Raw genomic sequence first — 22727 nt, forward strand, 5'->3', positions numbered from 1 at the left:
ATCATTCAAACCTGGAAAGACTCTCTGCAACCCTGCAGTCCACTACAAATGGGATTCCCTCAACGGGTGTGTGTTGGAACAAAAAGGGAATGGAGCTCACCTTCACCCTGTTCTCTGTATTTAGGACGTCCCACAGAGAGTGCTGGAACATGGGCAGGTCCATCTGACGGCCCCCTCCCATCAGAGCCTGGGGGAAGAGGAGGAGGTTTAATGAATATATGATAAACCAACAAGATACACCACAGAAGAAGTACTTAACAATATTCCAAATATAATGCACATAAAACGGAATGTTAGATATTGGTTACACATTTGAGTGTCGAGGAGTCTCTTATATTTTCATAAAACATCCGGAGCTGTAGCCTCAGGCCTGACGACACCACTGCTCTCATCTTGTTTTAAAAACTGGAAAGCTCCATTAAATGTATGTTGTTGTTTTTTTTAAATGTAAGTTTCATTTCAACGTCATCTGAATACAGAAAATATGTATATATGTTTTCTGTAATGTGCATGAAGTGTGTGTTTCTTCTCAGCCTGACACACACACTAATCTTCACATGCTGCCATACACAACTGATAATAAGTTCATCTTAAAAACTCCTGCAGAAAGAGGAGGGAACGTGCCAGGTGTGAGGGGTAGAAGTGTAGCGGGTGGAGGCGCCAGTCTCCTCCCGAGGGTGCAGCTCGGTGTGTATTCATGTGAAACGGAGTCCGCTGGAAGCCGTTTAGTGGGCGCTGTATCTCAGCAGGCTGACCTTTAACTCTATGCACAATGAAGCTAAGCTAACAGACACACGCTGCTAAGCCAACAGACACTGCAGGCGGAGAATCAGATCCTCGGAGCTGACCCAGCATTTCACTGCCACAAGACACAACACTCAGACTTGCTCTTTTATTACTGGTACTTTAACAACTTTAACAAACTGTATATAAATGTCGCCTTGTAGGTAAATATAGCATCCATCACTTCAGAGCAGCAGTTATTCTGGAGGAAAGAGTCATTCCTCTCAGAGTGCAGAGAGAGTAAATATGAAATAACACATCTACATTCTGTGTTATCTAATTACATTTTCCCAGCAGCCTCACACACACAATAACCAATACCGGCAACATAGTTCCTGTACAGTTAGTAACATTAACAACCTAGTAGCAACTGATGCTGACCACAGACCCTGAAGACTGATTATAAGACGAATACATGTTCCTCACTGAACGACGAATTCAGACCTAACAAAACAGAAACAGAGTAGAGTCACTTCATTTACCCTGAGTGCTGTTTGTGTACTTTGGAACCACTGATAGATTTCTAAGAACTAAAAGTCATGGTGGCCCCCAGCGGTCCAACAGATAGAGTGAAAAGGGGGGATGATGTAGTGTAATTACTGCGACTAAATAAAGAGATTGTATTGGTGATTTCACTTGAAGTCGTACGCTCGCATCTCCAGTCTGTTTCTTGAGACAACAGTATGAGACATCAGAAACAACGGACAACAACCCTTCAGATCTCCAGTGTATATACATCCAACCTGTGATACCCCGTCCCCACGGTTCTTATTTAAGATAAATCAGAGACAGATCGATATTCAGCGGCTGCGTCAGTCTATATTCTCCTCAGAAAGGCCACCGGGGGGGGGGGGGGGCTTATCACGCAGCTAAATGTCAATGTAATTATGAGCGTCTATAGATAGTGAGGGGAGCACATCCTGCAGCACAACACATGCACATTAATAAATGTCACTCTGCAGAGCCCAGAGGACGACAACAACACCGATACTACTGCACTAGCAGAGAGATGTTATCCAGGACAAAATAATAACTATATATATAATTATATCTAACAAACGCTGTTAATATGCATGGCTAATTGTTATGTTACTCCATGTGCACTCCTCACTGCAGGAGGAGTGCAGTAGGGAGGGTCCTTGTCGCGGAGGTGATCTCTGGGCCCATAGATCTCAGCCTCCGTTACGAAGTGTGTAGCTTCGTTGGTGGCGAAGTGTATGCAGTGTGTCTGTGTTTTAGTTTGTCTCGGTTTGCTGGTTTCATGTTGAAAAGTGTCCCCCTTCCCCCATGTCTGTTGCTGTTGATTGTGTGCACCTGGTGCCCTGTGTTGTCTCCTCCCCCCCCACCTGTGTCTAATTGCTGATTAGTGTGTGTGTATGTAGGCTCTGTTTCCCTGTCTGTTCGGTAGCTGGTAGTGTGTGTGAGATCCTTGTGATGTGGTGATTCACATGGACAGTCAGATTGAGGCTGTGTCATTTGTCTATGATTAAATAAATGCCCACACCGGGATATATGTGAACTCTCTGCCTCCTTGCTTGGTTGGTCGGGCCGCTCAACAGTCAGTCGCACAGTCCTTATGAGGAGACTATAGAAGGTGTGCTTCTGGGGACACTAAGCTTTGCAAAGTTTGGAAATGGCACCAGGCTTTCCTGCTTTTTTTTTAAATATCTGCTGTAGTAACCTGCCAATCACAAGCTTTCATCGCCCACAGGTCATTACACAGATTGATAGCAAGGAAACATCCAGGGATTGTCAGTCTTCCACAGAGGCACTGATATTTCAGAGTCAGATTTGGAAACCGTCTCTCCCCTCTGAATCTGGTGCTAGACAGGAAGCAGGAAGCCATCTGTGAGTCTCATCCTCTCCTCCTCTCTCAGGATGAGTCTGAGCCAGCGAATGTCGGTGGGATAAAGATGAGATGACGGACAGGAGGTGCTTTCTGTTTCCTCCCTCTGCTCGCAGACCGATCGGTGGCCGAGATTATTATGATGATGGGGGGGTGGGTTTCAGGCCTCTGAGAGCTTTAATATTGCACGCCACCATCACCATGGAAACACATAGCGTGGCAGCAGAGGACACAGGGTTCTGCACAACATGTCGGGTCAGAGGAGAGCACTGTAGCTGAAATACACCTGAACTCTGACATGCATCTAAAGACAAAGGCCGTGCAGCATGTGATGCTTCAGAGAGACAAGTTAATCATCACATTATAATCATATAATGTGAAATGTAAAATTAAAAAAACTTGCATCTTGATTTAAGTAACTCAATCTTTGGTCCAGTGCCTCCAATGTCTCCAAATGAAGCAGGATTACAACTTTAATACCGAACTTTAACTTTAACTAGCACCAACTCAAGAAACACATGTTCATGAAATAAGCCACTTCACTTCACTTTGTCGAAATAATAATCCCTTAAAATGGTCCAGAAACACCCGGGTGTGTGTAGAGGCAGATCTATCATCGTTCTCAGAGGAGGTTACTCTCTCTGCACAGTGTTCCTGTTGTTAAAGCTGCTTCAGAACATCAACAGTATTTGTGCAGTGGTTACAGCTGATAAGAACACACACACAGCCTGGAGCTGCTTTAAGGCCGATTGTCAGAGCAGCTTGTCGAGCAGCAGCGCTGCAGTCAGAGCTACAAACAGTCTGTTTACACACATCTCTATTTTATACTACAGACTGCTCTTCAGATCAGACCTCTGTCAGCTGTGGATGCAGCTGATCAGATGAAGCCTCTTCACGTCTCCTCCTCTGACCTCCCACTGCCTCCATTACAGCTCATCCAATCACAGCTACAGGGAGGAGAGGAGAGGAGAGGAGAGGAGAGGAGAGGAGAGGAGAGGAGAGGAGAGGAGAGGAGAGGAGAGGAGAGGAGAGGAGAGGAGAGGAGGAGGGTCAGGTGTGCAGCCTAAAATAAATGAAGTCTCTCAAATCATTGGTTGTGCCTCTCCTATCAAAGAACCATGACATCTCATAAGAGTCTCCACCTCCACCTCCTGCCGCCAGCAGGAGGTGGAGACTTCCTCTCAAATACGCTTTTGAGAGGAAGGGGATGCATGCTATTGGAGAGAGGTGCAGCCACTGATGATGTTGTTGGAATACAGAAGAGATATTGTTCCATCTTAACGAGATGTTACAGTGTGCACTGAGCATGCAACACGATGGCCTACATCCACAGTCTTAGCTTCACTGAGAATCAGCTGAGCTCCGCACATAGCAAACTCCTGGGTTACTCTCAGTGACGTCAGAGCATGCACTGCTCCAAATATTCACAGAGGACCCTAAACTCTGCTTAGAACACACAGTGTTCGAGAAGCACTGCAAGACAGGGAGCGGAGAAGTATCCACTCCCGCAGGAGGGATCTGTTGGGAAACAGAGAGTAATGACCTGTGAATGTGACTTTGTGTTTCCCATCAGCTCTGTTGGAGGCCTGCTGCCCCCTGCTGGAGGCTGCACACTCCACCATCATGTTCCCTTTATTTCTTTATAGTTGCAGGTGAAATCTCAGGGGTATGCTTGTGTGCAGTGTTGCAGGATAAGCATTTAAAGCATGCACACTGATTCAATATAACTATAACTAACTAGATTGTGTTGCACACCACACACACAGCAGGGAACACAACTGCAGTCTGAATAAAAGCAGAAACATCCACGATAGGAAAGATTAAGAGTCTGTTATATCCTTAAGAGCTGTGGTCCTCTAACATATTGTCTCCATTTCCTGTTTCCAACGAATGGCTTCTCTTCTGAAGCTACGTGGAATACACAATAGTATATCACTGCAATATTTCTTTATGCAACTGTTGTTTTTTGTATCCATACTTTTAAATTAAAAAGTAGTGACATTTCTCCAACTGTGCTCTCTTCTTATCACAGGTTTTATTTATCCTGCAATAAAAACATCTTCCATACTCAGTGAGATCAGGGAACCTCCAGCACATAGCCACAGCCCACTGGGTCTCACACCAGAGATGCTAAGAGAGGAAGGATCTCTGCAGATTTAGTGTGAGTGATGATGATGATGATGATGTGCTTCCTGCAGGAGTATTCCATAATGACTGAACACACGATAACCCTGAAAGAGCACTTCCTGCTTTCATCATCAAATCCTCTCTGTTCCTGAATTATCTGCACCGCTGAAGAGGAAACCACCTTCAGTGCGGAGGCAGAAGCTTCTGAAGAGGACGGAAACAGAAAGGGGGGACTAATAAAAAGGTGTGAAAATGACACAAAGGGAAGATGCATGCCAAACGACATCCCTGAGTGTGTAATCAGAGTCTGCAGACATTAGAAACTGATGAGGAAATAACTCTGTGTTCCTTCCTGTGTGCACAAAAGGCCCTCCGTCCTGATGATGGAACTCCCTGTTCCTTCTTCCTGGAACTTCCTGTCTAATTTCCCCGCTTCATGGCAAATATGGTCACCGCCCAATCCGTACCAGAAACCCGCCTTGTTCTTCGCATGTTCAAAAAAATGCAGCTACTTCCCATGATGTCAAAGTAATTAAGGGCAGTTTCTGGGATTAAAATAATGTTATCTCTGGTTTGACTAAATAGAAGTCAATCAATCAATGTTTATTTATATAGCCCAATATCACAAATGTTATGTCTCAGTGGACTTCACAGTTTGTACAGAATATCAGTATGACAATAATAAGTGATTTCGATTCATCTTTCCTTAACTCATTTTAAATAAAAACACACACACAAAAATCCATGATAACAGGACATGAGAAAGAGCCACATCCAATCCATGTTCATATATTGAAATTGCGAAATGTAAGGGCATTATAAAGACAAAAAAAAGTAATAATAATATAATTTTAAAAAAAGAATTAAAGGTGGGGTAGGTAAGTTTCAGAAACCGGCTCGAGATACACTTTTTGTTATATTCCATGGAATGCTCTTAACATCCCGATAGCAATGAATATCTTAAGTGCTTTGACAAAAAATCCATAAATGTAATCTGTGGAAGCCGTGGTGCTGTAAAAAGCACGACCAATCATCTGAGCCGGCTAAAGTAACTGGATGGCCTACCTGCCTGTCAGCCTTCCATCTGTGCACAGACTTATCTCGTGCCCTCATTGGTCATGTGCGCGTTCGTATGTGTTGGAGGAGGGGCTCTGTGAGGAAGTGGCAGATTTTTTCCAATTCTAGCGCACTCGAGCTGGTTTCTCCAAAATTACCTACCCCACCTTTTTATATTCGTACATTTTTTTTTTTTTTTTTTTTTATCTTGCAAAATGTAACTTATGTATGTGATTTTTTAGAAACTACCAATGGTATTGAAGAATCCAATAAGACAATGGGGAATGTGTGATACAGTACATCATTAAATTATTATTTCATAATCTATCTTTTTTTGGTTGTTCTCCATTTGAAGGTCAGATTTTATATTTGTATGTGTTGCAACAGGAGTATTTTGGTCATCGCTGTGATTCGTTCCTTAATAAACATCCGTACTAATGTTTGAGTTTACCGATGTTCAATCAACAAAAGAAACCAAAGCAGGACCACACGGTCAACAGAGAAACTCAGCCTCTCATAATGACCCCAGCAAACAGAATAAAGGTTTATTCGATTTACTTCATTGGATAAAAACCTTGCTCAGGAGGTCAGACAGGACCTTCACTAATGCCCAGAAGAGCAGTGTAAATTGAAAGACTCACCACAGCCTCTTCCTCAGAGAGGCGCAGCTCCTCTTCCTGCACCAGGACCAGCTTCTCCTGCAGCTCCTCCACTGACAGACTGACACACAACAGCACAGTTAGCTCATGCTAATTAAAGCATGTGAAAACATATGAGCTGAATAAGATGTTGATAGCATATTAGCAACTGTGTGAATGAAAGGAAAACCTTTTTTTTTAAACTTGTTGGGGTTTTACCTTTACTGTTTTTGTGCATGTAAATGGTCTGTAAAACATTATAACACCTTATATGTTTAAGGGCGGGACATCTCTAAGCGGTTGACCAATCACAACAGAGCCGGCCAGCTAACAAATCAGAGCAGACTGGGCTCTGGTTTCAGACGGAGGGCAGAGAAAAATAAAGACCTTTATACAAAATACAAATGAACCTGAACATAATGTCCAATTAAGTTAAAAAGACAGTATTTCCACCAGATAGTTAATGTAGTTATTTGAGTTGTTTTAATGGCAAATATGCAGATTTAATTGAATAAGCAGCAGGTAATTCCATAAAACCTCCTTCAGGGCAGCTAATTATAGACAACACCATAAAGGTACATTCATATAAAGAATGATTTCTCAGTGGGAGAGATATGGGAAAATATTATCTTATCACATGAGGGAAACCTCAGCAGGACCCAAGAGCAGTAAAAAATAAAAAATCAAGCAGTCTCAACAAAAAGCGAGCTTTAATAAAAAGAATCTGACAACAAAGAAAAACTAAACATCCACAAACCGGGAGACAAGAGGATGGATCACAGGGAAAGCAGCCAGGAACAAACATGGAACACAAGGGTCACACGGAGACGAAACGGAGACGAAAATGAACCGAAGTCGTTTTCAAATAAGTCTTCCGTCCACACAAAATCGGCTCAAGAAACGTGTCCGTCCACGCTCGAAAACACTGGAGACGCTGTAGTACATATTCTGGGCCTGTAAGTGGCGCTGTACTTACGCCACAAAATACACCAAAAGCAGCGAATAAGACCGATGACGATTATTATTATATTATATTATTATTGTTGCTTACGGAGCCCTGGAGGGTTCATTGAGAGAAAATAAATAAAACGTGGCCACGCTTTAGTAACTCGTGCGCACGCTTTAGTAACTCGTGCGCACGAGTTACTAAAGCGTGCGCACGAGTTACTAAAGCGTGCGCACGAGTTACTAAGCGTGCGCACGAGTTTAAGCGTGGCCTCGTTTGTGTGTGTGTGTGTGTGTGTGTGTGTGTGTGTGTGTGTGTGTGTGTGTGTGTGTGTGTGTGTGTGTGTGTGTGTGTGTGTGTGTGTGTGTGTGTGTGTGTGTGGGCATTTGTTTATGATAGTATCGTTCGTTCCGGTGCACTCCGGTTGAGAGTGCGTTCACGTGAAAGGGACGGGGTTACCAACATTTGACCAATCACAAACATGGAGACGCGTGCTGACAGCGCAGCGTCATACTTCATGAATGAATAGTGTAAATAGCAAATCCTGCTTCGTAGTACAGGCCACTGGTGCCACAGAGATTTCATAAAGTGACGGAGGTTTTCCTTCTATAAAACAGCTGTGGGCAGCAGCAGATTCTGTGAGTCACGGACAGGAATCCCTCAATTTAAATAAAACGAGGCCATGCTTTATTAACTCGTGCGCACACTTTATTAACTCGTGCGCACACTTTATTAACTCGTGCGCACGCTTTATTAACTCGTGCGAACGAGTTACTAAAGCGTGGCCACGTTTTATTTATTTTTCTCTCAATGAACCCTGCAGGGCTCCGTAGTTGCTGATGGTTGTGGTAGAGGAGTTAATCTTTCACTAAAATCTGTATCATGGTCAGTAGCGTCTGGGGTTGGTGAAACGCATCAGCAATGACGCAGGGGTGAGGAGAGGCGGGGCTATGGCGTCATCGTTTTCAGGAAATGATCGTACAGGGCGTACACACGGAGCCGCAAGCGTTTCGTCCCCAGACCTACCCGCTTTGGTACACCGTTATCAAAGTGTATTGGATTCGGGCTCTGTATCCGCGGCTCCGTTTCGGAGCCTTGCTATCATATTGTGGCATAAGGCAAGCCGTTTTACATGCATATTTTACGTTATGATTTTTCGTTGTGATGGCCACACGTATTGATTCCATCCGATAGCTGCAATAATACAAAACAACAGGAAAACGTCTGCCTCTTCACAATGGTCAATAACAGTGAGCGGGTGCTCATTAAAGTAAGGTAAAATAAACAGAATCAGTGTGTGGTCGCGTTCTAGTCACTTTGCTCAGCGCTACTGCTTGTTACAACTTGTATTCGCTGTACTCGCCATGAACTGTTATTGCTCATGTTAATCTCGACCCCCTCCAAAGTAAGCGTGACGTATTTGGTTCTTAGATCTTGGCCGAGTGGGGCCAGCTGAGAGACCAGACTCCAGCAAAGGTGAATTGTGTCTCGAGTGCGCCATCTAGTGGGATCAACTGAAATGCCGGGTATTGCAGGAAAAAGGCAAAATGAATGCGGTCTTTACTATAATTTGGACAATTTTGTACCAATATTCGGCGGGCCGGATTAAAAGCCCAACGGGCCGTATATGGCCCGCGGGCCTTAGTTTGCCCATGCCTGGTCTATACGATAGAGAACGTTAGCGGATACAACTGATATCGTGTGGACGGGGCCTAAACACACACAAGGGTAATCAAAAGACAAGACACAATGGGGGGGGGCAGGACACAGGGGCAGCAGGTGAACACAGTTCAGGCAACGGAGGGAAAACACAGGAAGTAAAACAAGACGAGACACAATGGGAAAACACATTTCAAAATAAAACAGGAAACTAAACACAAACCTAAAATCATGACAGAAACAAACCCCTGGAGTCATGTTTACTCAGTGTGATGCTCCTGAACAGGAACCTAAAGAAGATGTATTCCACTGAGCAATTAAAATAATCATTAATATGATTCTCATGACTGAGACTGAGCTAAGCCATTGTTTCAGTGTCAGAGAGTGTTTAAATAAAGCTTTTTATGTTCATCACCGGTTTCCTCCATGATGAAGAATCACCCTCGTGCATGCAGGAGTCTGCAGGAGCTGCAGACTTGCATTAGAATGCTCATTGCCGACTCGTTATCTCCTGGATCTGTCTCTATGACTCAGCTAAACACCCCCCCTCTTCATCCACTCCATTGAAATGCTAATTATTATTATTAACGCAGATTATCACAGATAATCTCTCATTTATTCTGGGCACTCATCTCATTTTGTGTCTGTTTAGCCAATGATAACTGCTTCTAAACATCAAGTTGTGATTGTCGTGAAGCACACAACACATATTGCAACACACACAGGTTGCAATATGAGCCTACCAACTGCTGAGGAAATTAAACGTGATGAATCCTCTCAAGGTATAGCGTGTGCGAGTGTGTGTGTGTGTGTGTGTGTGTGTGTGTGTGTGTGTGTGTGTGTGTGTGTGTGTGTGTGTGTTGTGTGTGTTGTGTGTGTCCTAATGGAAATGCTGTCTGAGGCACTGTAGGTGTGCATTGCACAGCACCTGCTTTCTGCTCCATGATCTGTGTACTGCTCTCTGATTTCTCTGCAGCCTGTGCCACCCATACACACTACACACAAAATGATAACACACTTAGATCGTCTGTGTAAAGAGGATATATCCAGCTCATGTTCATATTAATATTTAGAGTGGCAGGTGTCCATGCTTGAATGTTCAAAAAGCCCTTTATTTTTCTCATACTGCCTGTGCTGCAGCACCTCTTTTCACCCTCTGTCTGAAACTCACGTATGTGTTGGAGGGCTAGCTAATAGTCAATGAGTGTTCCATAGTGACTCTCACTTTGTTACAGAAGTTAACAACAGTCCAATGAAGGAGTTTAAGGCATGGAAGTGTGTTGGTGAATGAGTGAATGCTGTGCATCTAAAACACTGAACGTCTCTGTGTTTATTAACAGTTTAACACGTGCATGTCTTTACCTGCCATCCTTGTTTGCTGTCCAGCAGTCGGAAGGCGCTCTCCGAACTGTTCTGACCTCGGACCCCTGCAACAGGATACACATCGGAGTTAATGTTAGCAGCAGTAATATCTCCTGCCACCACGCTCTGTCTCTCTTGAATGCTCACTGAGAGGAGGGGATGGAGAACAGGACAGGGCTGCAGATGGATTAGGAAGTAACTGGGGGGGGGTTGTAATCAGCAGTGAGTGGGCCGTGCAGGAGTAAAATCCCGTCAGAGTCCAGAATGCAATCAGGAGTCTTTGTGCTGCAGTTGGCTGCTCACAAAAGTGATTTCCCTCTTCCCCACCCCCTCCCTCCTCTAAAGAGCATGTGACCCAGATGATTGACTCTGTGAATAGAGACCAAGTTCTCTTGTGTGTGCCCCCCTCCCTCACTATATGAAGGGGCTAACTGATTGGCCCTGCAGTCTGGGGAAAAGCACTCTACATAATGCTAATTGTACATCCGCCGCAATTAGCTCTCGGTGCTAATTACAGAAAAGCTAATTGTGGAATTAGCATTTTTCCTTCCCGTGGTACAGCACTGCGCATATGCTGAGTGTGTGCAGCCGTGAATCCATATTTATAAAGCTGTGCTGGTTTTTATTGACTTTAGGAATATGCACACAGGGCGGCTCAGCTGTGTTTGCATCTATTCCCTAGTGCTATGTCCCATGGATTCCTCCTACTCTTCAGAGCTGCCTGTGGATAAGTGAGGAGACAGAAAGGAGGCCATGTTTTCTAATGGACTCCATCACTCAGTAACACAAAGAGGGGAGAGAAGGGAAGAGCCCCTGGTTGCGGTCGGATAATCCAAAAATCTACTCCTATCGTCTATTCCTTGACCTCTGAGTGAAACGTCACGGGGTTAAGGGTTAGTGGATAGGAGAATTCCAAAGGATTAAGGAGAAGAGACCGCGGTACTTTAGGAATCCGACTGCACTTTCATGTATATCACCATTCAAACATATTTTAGAAGTTGAACAAACTCCACACAGCTCAGTAAACTCTGTGAAATGTTGACTTTATTTGATCATTCAGTGAAAACTAACGTTCATATTTCTCTTTTGATTATAATACTGATGAACGTTCAGAACAAAGCACTTTGGCAACTTACCACCTACGTTTTAAAATGCTTAATAAGCACCGTAACGCTCATGATATAATTTCTCGGTCATAATCGGTTGTTTCCGTGAACGGCCGACTGTTGTGTGACAGCAAATGCTGCGGCTGCAATGCATTGTGGGGCAGCATTTTCTCCTCTCCTTTCGTCAAGGGAGGTCCAGAGGTTCCTAAGCTAAAGGAGGTTATAAAGGAAGTTTGAAACCTCCTTTCCTTTCATTTAGAGAATTCGAACGGCACTTATCACGGCTGCCACTGAGGGACTTCCGGGTCATTTCACTCCGTTAGGAAGGTTCCTCAGAGAAATGGACTATTCTACTGCAGCCCCTGTGTTACTGCGAAGCTAACAGGAAACACTTTAGAGACAAGGAGTTACATGGAGACAGGAAGTAATCTCTCTCTGCAGGTGTAGCTCAGATACTTCACACACAAGTGTATTAACCTCAGTTTAAGCGATACAATTTGTGCTGACTTCAGTATCTGGTGTTGTAGTTTTACAGATCAGAAGCAGAATGGTCTTTAAACTGCAGCATGGACCGTTTAACGATAGAATAACAGGATGCAGCCCCCCGGGAGGCCAAGACCTAACCTCAACATGCCCTGTGCATCTCTCCTGCTTTTTAAAACGAGCTTACATATATTAAGATCATTAAAAAGGGAACAAAATGATGGTAGAATAGATGCTATAGCTTTTGTTTTTCTGAGAGAAGTGATCTTATACCAAGTTAATGCTATTGCTAACAATGTTAATAATGAGGATATGACTAATCATGACATGAATCATGGGTTGGAAAACAAACCACATGTGGAAGTAATTTTGAGGAAGTTTGCCCATATACAGTATGTCATAACTGTGAAATGATTTGATTTGATCACCCATCATAGATGATGGAAGCTATTTAGATAGAAGAGATCTTCAGTAATGGTCCTCTATTCAACCCAGTCGCTCCCGAGGAGAGATAACGAGGAGAAGCAGGAGAACCAGGTCACCTGATTTCAGAGGAACGTCAGGAAATCAGACCGAGACAGACAAACAGCAGCTCTGCACATTGAACGTACAGAGAGGGACAAATATAAAATAGTACCATCATGTCGGATAAACATCATGAGGAGGCACAGACCTCCAACTGAACCCAACGCTGACTGAGGGGGAGGCTTAAAGAAGGTTACAAAAAACAAACAGCAGGCACATTAAATCAGCACTGGTAGCGATATGTTATGCTTCATGCCATCTGCACAAACTATATCATATGAAAGGATGAGAGTCCACAGATTCTATTGCTATAAGTTTCATCCCTGTGCGATCAAAACTAATAAAAGAACATTGTACCTTGAAAATCAATAGCGGGTAAATTTGACCCGCTGGCGGTTTTAGGTATACAGCGACCTCTGGCGGTTCTAGTGTTAATGGCTGGGGGGGAAACACACACACACACACACACTTACTGGTGTCTCCTGCCTCCAGAGCTTTCAGGGTCTGCTCCGCCTCCTGCTTCCTCCTCCGATGCTCCTCCAGTTTGATCTGCAGGTCCTCTGCCACCTGCTGCAGCTCCCGCAGCTGCGCCTGCACGCACGCACGCACACACGCGCACACACACACACACACACACACACACACACACACACACACACATAAAGCATGATCCTGAACTGAGACTGATGTTTAATACGGTCTGAATCTAAGTGGTGGAGTCTGATGCTACAGAGATGAAGACATTAAACTGGTTGTGTAATCAGAAGCAATGCATAGCTGTCAATTAGAATACACAGCACAATGATATTAAAGCATGTGCAATACAATTTGATTGAAACGTAGCTTCTGGGCAAAGAAGACATCACATGTGTGCACTCGGAAGAGATTATCTTAGCTACTTTGGACTCAAAGAAGGAAATATTCCTGCAACCATTTTCCGTATTAAAACAGTCATTAATACAATCATGAAACTTTGAAAAATCATTAAGAGCTCTAAGGATTTTATTAAACAGTCAATTAAAAGTGTTTTCTAAATGATTGTATTATTAAAGCTGCATGTTCAGGGTGTTCTGAGCAGAGCAATAAATGAAACCGTCCTGTTCCCCGCAGCAGCCTCAGTGTACCTGTTTCTCCCTCCACAGCAGGACCCCTCCTCGATGAGCTGCTGCTTCAGCTGCAGACCCTCGTCCAGCGTCCTCATCTGGCCCTCCACGTACGCCCGCTCCCTCTGACCCAGATTCCTGCAGGAGTAAAGTAAACACAAGGAGAGGAGAGGAGAGAGAGGAGAGGAGAGGAGAGGAGGAGAGGAGAGGAGAGGAGAGGAGGAGGGTCAGGTGTGCAGTCCTAAAATAAATGAAGTCTCTCAATCATTGGTTGTGCCTCTCCTATCAAAGAACCATGACATCTCATAAGAGTCTCCACCTCCACCTCCTGCCGCCAGCAGGAGGTGGAGACTTCCTCTCAAATACGCTTTTGAGAGGAAGGGGATGCATGCTATTGGAGAGAGTGCAGCCACTGATGATGTTGTTGGAATACAGAAGAGATATTGTTTCCATCTTAACGAGATGTTACAGTGTGCACTGAGCATGCAACACGATGGCCTACATCCACAGTCTTAGCTTCACTGAGAATCAGCTGAGCTCCGCACATAGCAAACTCCTGGGTTACTCTCAGTGACGTCAGAGCATGCACTGCTCCAAATATTCACAGAGGACCCTAAACTCTGCTTAGAACACACAGTGTTCGAGAAGCACTGCAAGACAGGGAGCGGAGAAGTATCCACTCCCGCAGGAGGGATCTGTTGGGAAACAGAGAGTAATGACCTGTGAATGTGACTTTGTGTTTCCCATCAGCTCTGTTGGAGGCCTGCTGCCCCCTGCTGGAGGCTGCACACTCCACCATCATGTTCCCTTTATTTCTTTATAGTTGCAGGTGAAATCTCAGGGGTATGCTTGTGTGCAGTGTTGCAGGATAAGCATTTAAAGCATGCACACTGATTCAATATAACTATAACTAACTAGATTGTGTTGCACACCACACACACAGCAGGGAACAAAACTGCAGTCTGAATAAAAGCAGAAACATCCACGATAGGAAAGATTAAGAGTCTGTTATATCCTTAAGAGCTGTGGTCCTCTAACATATTGTCTCCATTTCCTGTTTCCAACGAATGGCTTCTCTTCTGAAGCTACGTGGAATACACAATAGTATATCACTGCAATATTTCTTTATGCAACTGTTGTTTTTTGTATCCATACTTTAAATTAAAAAGTAGTGACATTTCTCCAACTGTGCTCTCTTCTTATCACAGGTTTTATTTATCCTGCAATAAAAACATCTTCCATACTCAGTGAGATCAGGGAACCTCCAGCACATAGCCACAGCCCACTGGGTCTCACACCAGAGATGCTAAGAGAGGAAGGATCTCTGCAGATTTAGTGTGAGTGATGATGATGATGATGATGTGCTTCCTGCAGGAGTATTCCATAATGACTGAACACACGATAACCCTGAAAGAGCACTTCCTGCTTTCATCATCAAATCCTCTCTGTTCCTGAATTATCTGCACCGCTGAAGAGGAAACCACCTTCAGTGCGGAGGCAGAAGCTTCTGAAGAGGACGGAAACAGAAAGGGGGGACTAATAAAAAGGTGTGAAAATGACACAAAGGGAAGATGCATGCCAAACGACATCCCTGAGTGTGTAATCAGAGTCTGCAGACATTAGAAACTGATGAGGAAATAACTCTGTGTTCCTTCCTGTGTGCACAAAAGGCCCTCCGTCCTGATGATGGAACTCCCTGTTCCTTCTTCCTGGAACTTCCTGTCTAATTTCCCCGCTTCATGGCAAATATGGTCACCGCCCAATCCGTACCAGAAACCCGCCTTGTTCTTCGCATGTTCAAAAAAATGCAGCTACTTCCCATGATGTCAAAGTAATTAAGGGCAGTTTCTGGGATTAAAATAATGTTATCTCTGGTTTGACTAAATAGAAGTCAATCAATCAATGTTTATTTATATAGCCCAATATCACAAATGTTATGTCTCAGTGGACTTCACAGTTTGTACAGAATATCAGTATGACAATAATAAGTGATTTCGATTCATCTTTCCTTAACTCATTTTAAATAAAAACACACACACAAAAATCCATGATAACAGGACATGAGAAAGAGCCACATCCAATCCATGTTCATATATTGAAATTGCGAAATTTAAGGGCATTATAAAGACAAAAAAAAGTAATAATAATATAATTTTAAAAAAAGAATTAAAGGTGGGGTAGGTAAGTTTCAGAAACCGGCTCGAGATACACTTTTTGTTATATTCCATGGAATGCTCTTAACATCCCGATAGCAATGAATATCTTAAGTGCTTTGACAAAAAATCCATAAATGTAATCTGTGGAAGCCGTGGTGCTGTAAAAAGCACGACCAATCATCTGAGCCGGCTAAAGTAACTGGATGGCCTACCTGCCTGTCAGCCTTCCATCTGTGCACAGACTTATCTCGTGCCCTCATTGGTCATGTGCGCGTTCGTATGTGTTGGAGGAGGGGCTCTGTGAGGAAGTGGCAGATTTTTTCCAATTCTAGCGCACTCGAGCTGGTTTCTCCAAAATTACCTACCCCACCTTTTTATATTCGTACATTTTTTTTTTTTTTTTTTTATCTTGCAAAATGTAACTGATTTTTTAGAAACTACCAATGGTATTGAAGAATCCAATAAGACAATGGGGAATGTGTGATACAGTACATCATTAAATTATTATTTCATAATCTATCTTTTTTTGGTTGTTCTCCATTTGAAGGTCAGATTTTATATTTGTATGTGTTGCAACAGGAGTATTTTGGTCATCGCTGTGATTCGTTCCTTAATAAACATCCGTACTAATGTTTGAGTTTACCGATGTTTAATCAACAAAAGAAACCAAAGCAGGACCACACGGTCAACAGAGAAACTCAGCCTCTCATAATGACCCCAGCAAACAGAATAAAGGTTTATTCGATTTACTTCATTGGATAAAAACCTTGCTCAGGAGGTCAGACAGGACCTTCACTAATGCCCAGAAGAGCAGTGTAAATTGAAAGACTCACCACAGCCTCTTCCTCAGAGAGGCGCAGCTCCTCTTCCTGCACCAGGACCAGCTTCTCCTGCAGCTCCTCCACTGACAGACTGACACACAACAGCACAGTTAGCTCATGCTAATTAAAGCATGTGAAAACATATGAGCTGAATAAGATGTTGATAGCATATTAGCAACTGTGTGAATGAAAGGAAAACCTTTTTTTTTAAACTTGTTGGGGTTTTACCTTTACTGTTTTTGTGCATGTAAATGGTCTGTAAAACATTATAACACCTTATATGTTTAAGGGCGGGACATCTCTAAGCGGTTGACCAATCACAACAGAGCCGGCCAGCTAACAAATCAGAGCAGACTGGGCTCTGGTTTCAGACGGAGGGCAGAGAAAAATAAAGACCTTTATACAAAATACAAATGAACCTGAACATAATGTCCAATTAAGTTAAAAAGACAGTATTTCCACCAGATAGTTAATGTAGTTATTTGAGTTGTTTTAATGGCAAATATGCAGATTTAATTGAATAAGCAGCAGGTAATTCCATAAAACCTCCTTCAGGGCAGCTAATTATAGACAACACCATAAAGGTACATTCATATAAAGAATGATTTCTCAGTGGGAGAGATATGGGAAAATATTATCTTATCACATGAGGGAAACCTCAGCAGGACCCAAGAGCAGTAAAAAATAAAAAATCAAGCAGTCTCAACAAAAAGCGAGCTTTAATAAAAAAGAATCTGACAACAAAGAAAAACTAAACATCCACAAACCGGGAGACAAGAGGATGGATCACAGGGAAAGCAGCCAGGAACAAACATGGAACACAAGGGTCACACGGAGACGAAACGGAGACGAAAATGAACCGAAGTCGTTTTCAAATAAGTCTTCCGTCCACACAAAATCGGCTCAAGAAACGTGTCCGTCCACGCTCGAAAACACTGGAGACGCTGTAGTACATATTCTGGGCCTGTAAGTGGCGCTGTACTTACGCCACAAAATACACCAAAAGCAGCGAATAAGACCGATGACGATTATTATTATATTATATTATTATTGTTGCTTACGGAGCCCTGGAGGGTTCATTGAGAGAAAAATAAATAAAACGTGGCCACGCTTTAGTAACTCGTGCGCACGAGTTACTAAAGCGTGCGCACGAGTTACTAAAGCGTGCGCACGAGTTAAAGCGTGGCCTCGTTTTGTGTGTGTGTGTGTGTGTGTGTGTGTGTGTGTGTGTGTGTGTGTGTGTGTGTGTGTGTGTGTGTGTGTGTGTGTGTGTGTGTGTGTGTGTGTGTGTGTGTGTGTGTGTGTGTGTGTGTGTGTGTGGGCATTTGTTTATGATAGTATCGTTCGTTCCGGTGCACTCCGGTTGAGAGTGCGTTCACGTGAAAGGGACGGGGTTACCAACATTTGACCAATCACAAACATGGAGACGCGTGCTGACAGCGCAGCGTCATACTTCATGAATGAATAGTGTAAATAGCAAATCCTGCTTCGTAGTACAGGCCACTGGTGCCACAGAGATTTCATAAAGTGACGGAGGTTTTCCTTCTATAAAACAGCTGTGGGCAGCAGCAGATTCTGTGAGTCACGGACAGGAATCCCTCAATTTAAATAAAACGAGGCCATGCTTTATTAACTCGTGCGCACACTTTATTAACTCGTGCGCACGCTTTATTAACTCGTGCGAACGAGTTACTAAAGCGTGGCCACGTTTTATTTATTTTTCTCTCAATGAACCCTGCAGGGCTCCGTAGTTGCTGATGGTTGTGGTAGAGGAGTTAATTTTTCACTAAAATCTGTATCATGGTCAGTAGCGTCTGGGGTTGGTGAAACGCATCAGCAATGACGCAGGGGTGAGGAGAGGCGGGGCTATGGCGTCATCGTTTTCAGGAAATGATCGTACAGGGCGTACACACGGAGCCGCAAGCGTTTCGTCCCCAGACCTACCCGCTTTGGTACACCGTTATCAAAGTGTATTGGATTCGGGCTCTGTATCCGCGGCTCCGTTTCGGAGCCTTGCTATCATATTGTGGCATAAGGCAAGCCGTTTTACATGCATATTTTACGTTATGATTTTCGTTGTGATGGCCACACGTATTGATTCCATCCGATAGCTGCAATAATACAAAACAACAGGAAAACGTCTGCCTCTTCACAATGGTCAATAACAGTGAGCGGGTGCTCATTAAAGTAAGGTAAAATAAACAGAATCAGTGTGTGGTCGCGTTCTAGTCACTTTGCTCAGCGCTACTGCTTGTTACAACTTGTATTCGCTGTACTCGCCATGAACTGTTATTGCTCATGTTAATCTCGACCCCCTCCAAAGTAAGCGTGACGTATTTGGTTCTTAGATCTTGGCCGAGTGGGGCCAGCTGAGAGACCAGACTCCAGCAAAGGTGAATTGTGTCTCGAGTGCGCCATCTAGTGGGATCAACTGAAATGCCGGGTATTGCAGGAAAAAGGCAAAATGAATGCGGTCTTTACTATAATTTGGACAATTTTGTACCAATATTCGGCGGGCCGGATTAAAAAGCCCAACGGGCCGTATATGGCCCGCGGGCCTTAGTTTGCCCATGCCTGGTCTATACGATAGAGAACGTTAGCGGATACAACTGATATCGTGTGGACGGGGCCTAAACACACACAAGGGTAATCAAAAGACAAGACACAATGGGGGGGGCAGGACACAGGGGCAGCAGGTGAACACAGTTCAGGCAACGGAGGGAAAACACAGGAAGTAAAACAAGACGAGACACAATGGGAAAACACATTTCAAAATAAAACAGGAAACTAAACACAAACCTAAAATCATGACAGAAACAAACCCCTGGAGTCATGTTTACTCAGTGTGATGCTCCTGAACAGGAACCTAAAGAAGATGTATTCCACTGAGCAATTAAAATAATCATTAATATGATTCTCATGACTGAGACTGAGCTAAGCCATTGTTTCAGTGTCAGAGAGTGTTTAAATAAAGCTTTTTATGTTCATCACCGGTTTCCTCCATGATGAAGAATCACCCTCGTGCATGCAGGAGTCTGCAGGAGCTGCAGACTTTGCATTAGAATGCTCATTGCCGACTCGTTATCTCCTGGATCTGTCTCTAATGACTCAGCTAAACACCCCCCCTCTTCATCCACTCCATTGAAATGCTAATTATTATTATTAACGCAGATTATCACAGATAATCTCTCATTTATTCTGGGCACTCATCTCATTTTGTGTCTGTTTAGCCAATGATAACTGCTTCTAAACATCAAGTTGTGATGTCGTGAAGCACACAACACATATTGCAACACACACAGGTTGCAATATGAGCCTACCAACTGCTGAGGAAATTAAACGTGATGAATCCTCTCAAGGTATACCGTGTGCGCGTGTGTGTGTGTGTGTGTGTGTGTGTGTGTGTGTGTGTGTGTGTGTGTGTGTGTGTGTGTGTGTGTGTGTGTGTGTGTGTCCTAATGGAAATGCTGTCTGAGGCACTGTAGGTGTGCATTGCACAGCACCTGCTTTCTGCTCCATGATCTGTGTACTGCTCTCTGATTTCTCTGCAGCCTGTGCCACCCATACACACTACACACAAAATGATAACACACTTAGATCGTCTGTGTAAAGAGGATATATCCAGCTCATGTTCATATTAATATTTAGAGTGGCAGGTGTCCATGCTTGAATGTTCAAAAAGCCCTTTATTTTTCTCATACTGCCTGTGCTGCAGCACCTCTTTTCACCCTCTGTCTGAAACTCACGTATGTGTTGGAGGGCTAGCTAATAGTCAATGAGTGTTCCATAGTGACTCTCACTTTGTTACAGAAGTTAACAACAGTCCAATGAAGGAGTTTAAGGCATGGAAGTGTGTTGGTGAATGAGTGAATGCTGTGCATCTAAAACACTGAACGTCTCTGTGTTTATTAACAGTTTAACACGTGCATGTCTTTACCTGCCATCCTTGTTGCTGTCCAGCAGTCGGAAGGCGCTCTCCGAACTGTTCTGACCTCGGACCCCTGCAACAGGATACACATCGGAGTTAATGTTAGCAGCAGTAATATCTCCTGCACCACGCTCTGTCTCTCTTGAATGCTCACTGAGAGGAGGGGATGGAGAACAGGACAGGGCTGCAGATGGATTTAGGAAGTAACTGGGGGGGGGTTGTAATCAGCAGTGAGTGGGCCGTGCAGGAGTAAAATCCCGTCAGAGTCCAGAATGCAATCAGGAGTCTTTGTGCTGCAGTTGGCTGCTCACAAAGTGATTTCCCTCTTCCCCCACCCCCTCCCTCCTCTAAAGAGCATGTGACCCAGATGATTGACTCTGTGAATAGAGACCAAGTTCTCTTGTGTGTGCCCCCCTCCCTCACTATATGAAGGGGCTAACTGATTGGCCCTGCAGTCTGGGGAAAAGCACTCTACATAATGCTAATTGTACATCCGCCGCAATTAGCTCTCGGTGCTAATTACAGAAAAGCTAATTGTGGAATTAGCATTTTTCCTTCCCGTGGTACAGCACTGCGCATATGCTGAGTGTGTGCAGCCGTGAATCCATATTTATAAAGCTGTGCTGGTTTTTATTGACTTTAGGAATATGCACACACGGGCGGCTCAGCTGTGTTTGCATCTATTCCCTAGTGCTATGTCCCATGGATTCCTCCTACTCTTCAGAGCTGCCTGTGGATAAGTGAGGAGACAGAAAGGAGGCCATGTTTTCTAATGGACTCCATCACTCAGTAACACAAAGAGGGGAGAGAAGGGAAGAGCCCCTGGTTGCGGTCGGATAATCCAAAAATCTACTCCTATCGTCTATTCCTTGACCTCTGAGTGAAACGTCACGGGGTTAAGGGTTAGTGGATAGGAGAATTCCAAAGGATTTAGGAGAAGAGACCGCGGTACTTTAGAGAATCCGACTGCACTTTCACTATGTATATCACCATTCAAACATCTTTTAGAAGTTGAACAAACTCCACACAGCTCAGTAAACTCTGTGAAATGTTGACTTTATTTGATCATTTCAGTGAAAACTAACGTTCATATTTCTCTTTTTGATTATAATACTGATGAACGTTCAGAACAAAGCACTTTGGCAACTTACCACCTACGTTTTAAAATGCTTAATAAGCACCGTAACGCTCATGATATAATTTCTCGGTCATAATCGGTTGTTTCCGTGAACGGCCGACTGTTGTGTGACAGCAAATGCTGCGGCTGCAATGCATTGTGGGGCAGCATTTTCTCCTCTCCTTTCGTCAAGGGAGGTCCAGAGGTTCCTAAGCTAAAGGAGGTTATAAAGGAAGTTTGAAACCTCCTTTCCTTTCATTTAGAGAATTCGAACGGCACTTATCACGGCTGCCACTGAGGGACTTCCGGGTCATTTCACTCCGTTAGGAAGGTTCCTCAGAGAAATGGACTATTCTACTGCAGCCCCTGTGTTACTGCGAAGCTAACAGGAAACACTTTAGAGACAAGGAGTTACATGGAGACAGGAAGTAATCTCTCTCTGCAGGTGTAGCTCAGATACTTCACACACAAGTGTATTAACCTCAGTTTAAGCGATACAATTTGTGCTGACTTCAGTATCTGGTGTTGTAGTTTTACAGATCAGAAGCAGAATGGTCTTTAAACTGCAGCATGGACCGTTTAACGATAGAATAACAGGATGCAGCCCCCCGGGAGGCCAAGACCTAACCTCAACATGCCCTGTGCATCTCTCCTGCTTTTTAAAACGAGCTTACATATATTAAGATCATTAAAAAGGGAACAAAATGATGGTAGAATAGATGCTATAGCTTTTGTTTTTCTGAGAGAAGTGATCTTATACCAAGTTAATGCTATTGCTAACAATGTTAATAATGAGGATATGACTAATCATGACATGAATCATGGGTTGGAAAACAAACCACATGTGGAAGTAATTTTGAGGAAGTTTGCCCATATACAGTATGTCATAACTGTGAAATGATTTGATTTGATCACCCATCATAGATGATGGAAGCTATTTAGATAGAAGAGATCTTCAGTAATGGTCCTCTATTCAACCCAGTCGCTCCCGAGGAGAGATAACGAGGAGAAGCAGGAGAACCAGGTCACCTGATTTCAGAGGAACGTCAGGAAATCAGACCGAGACAGACA

General features: G+C 43.7%; 1 protein-coding gene and 1 long non-coding RNA gene across 2 annotated transcripts in view; both read right to left on the reverse strand.

The window, feature by feature from the left end:
* The window catches only part of LOC117463819 (glucosidase 2 subunit beta-like), a 66754-nt gene that overhangs the window by 40537 nt on the left and 3490 nt on the right, over positions 1-22727 (reverse strand). Inside the window, exons 7-9 of the mRNA XM_034106287.1 lie at positions 20549-20612; positions 16624-16702; positions 101-187 (exon numbers count right to left, since the gene is read on the reverse strand). Coding sequence (XP_033962178.1) covers positions 101-187; positions 16624-16702; positions 20549-20612 — 230 coding nt within the window. The remainder of the gene's footprint in view (positions 1-100; positions 188-16623; positions 16703-20548; positions 20613-22727) is intronic.
* LOC117463820 (uncharacterized) lies at positions 10431-13776 on the reverse strand. Its single transcript, XR_004553971.2, has 3 exons — positions 13656-13776; positions 13005-13122; positions 10431-10482 (listed from the first exon to the last, which is right to left on the reverse strand). It is a non-coding gene; the product is annotated as an uncharacterized lncRNA (long non-coding RNA).

The sequence above is a fragment of the Pseudochaenichthys georgianus genome, chromosome 18 (genome assembly GCF_902827115.2).
Source record: "Pseudochaenichthys georgianus chromosome 18, fPseGeo1.2, whole genome shotgun sequence".
Lineage (NCBI taxonomy): Eukaryota > Metazoa > Chordata > Actinopteri > Perciformes > Channichthyidae > Pseudochaenichthys > Pseudochaenichthys georgianus.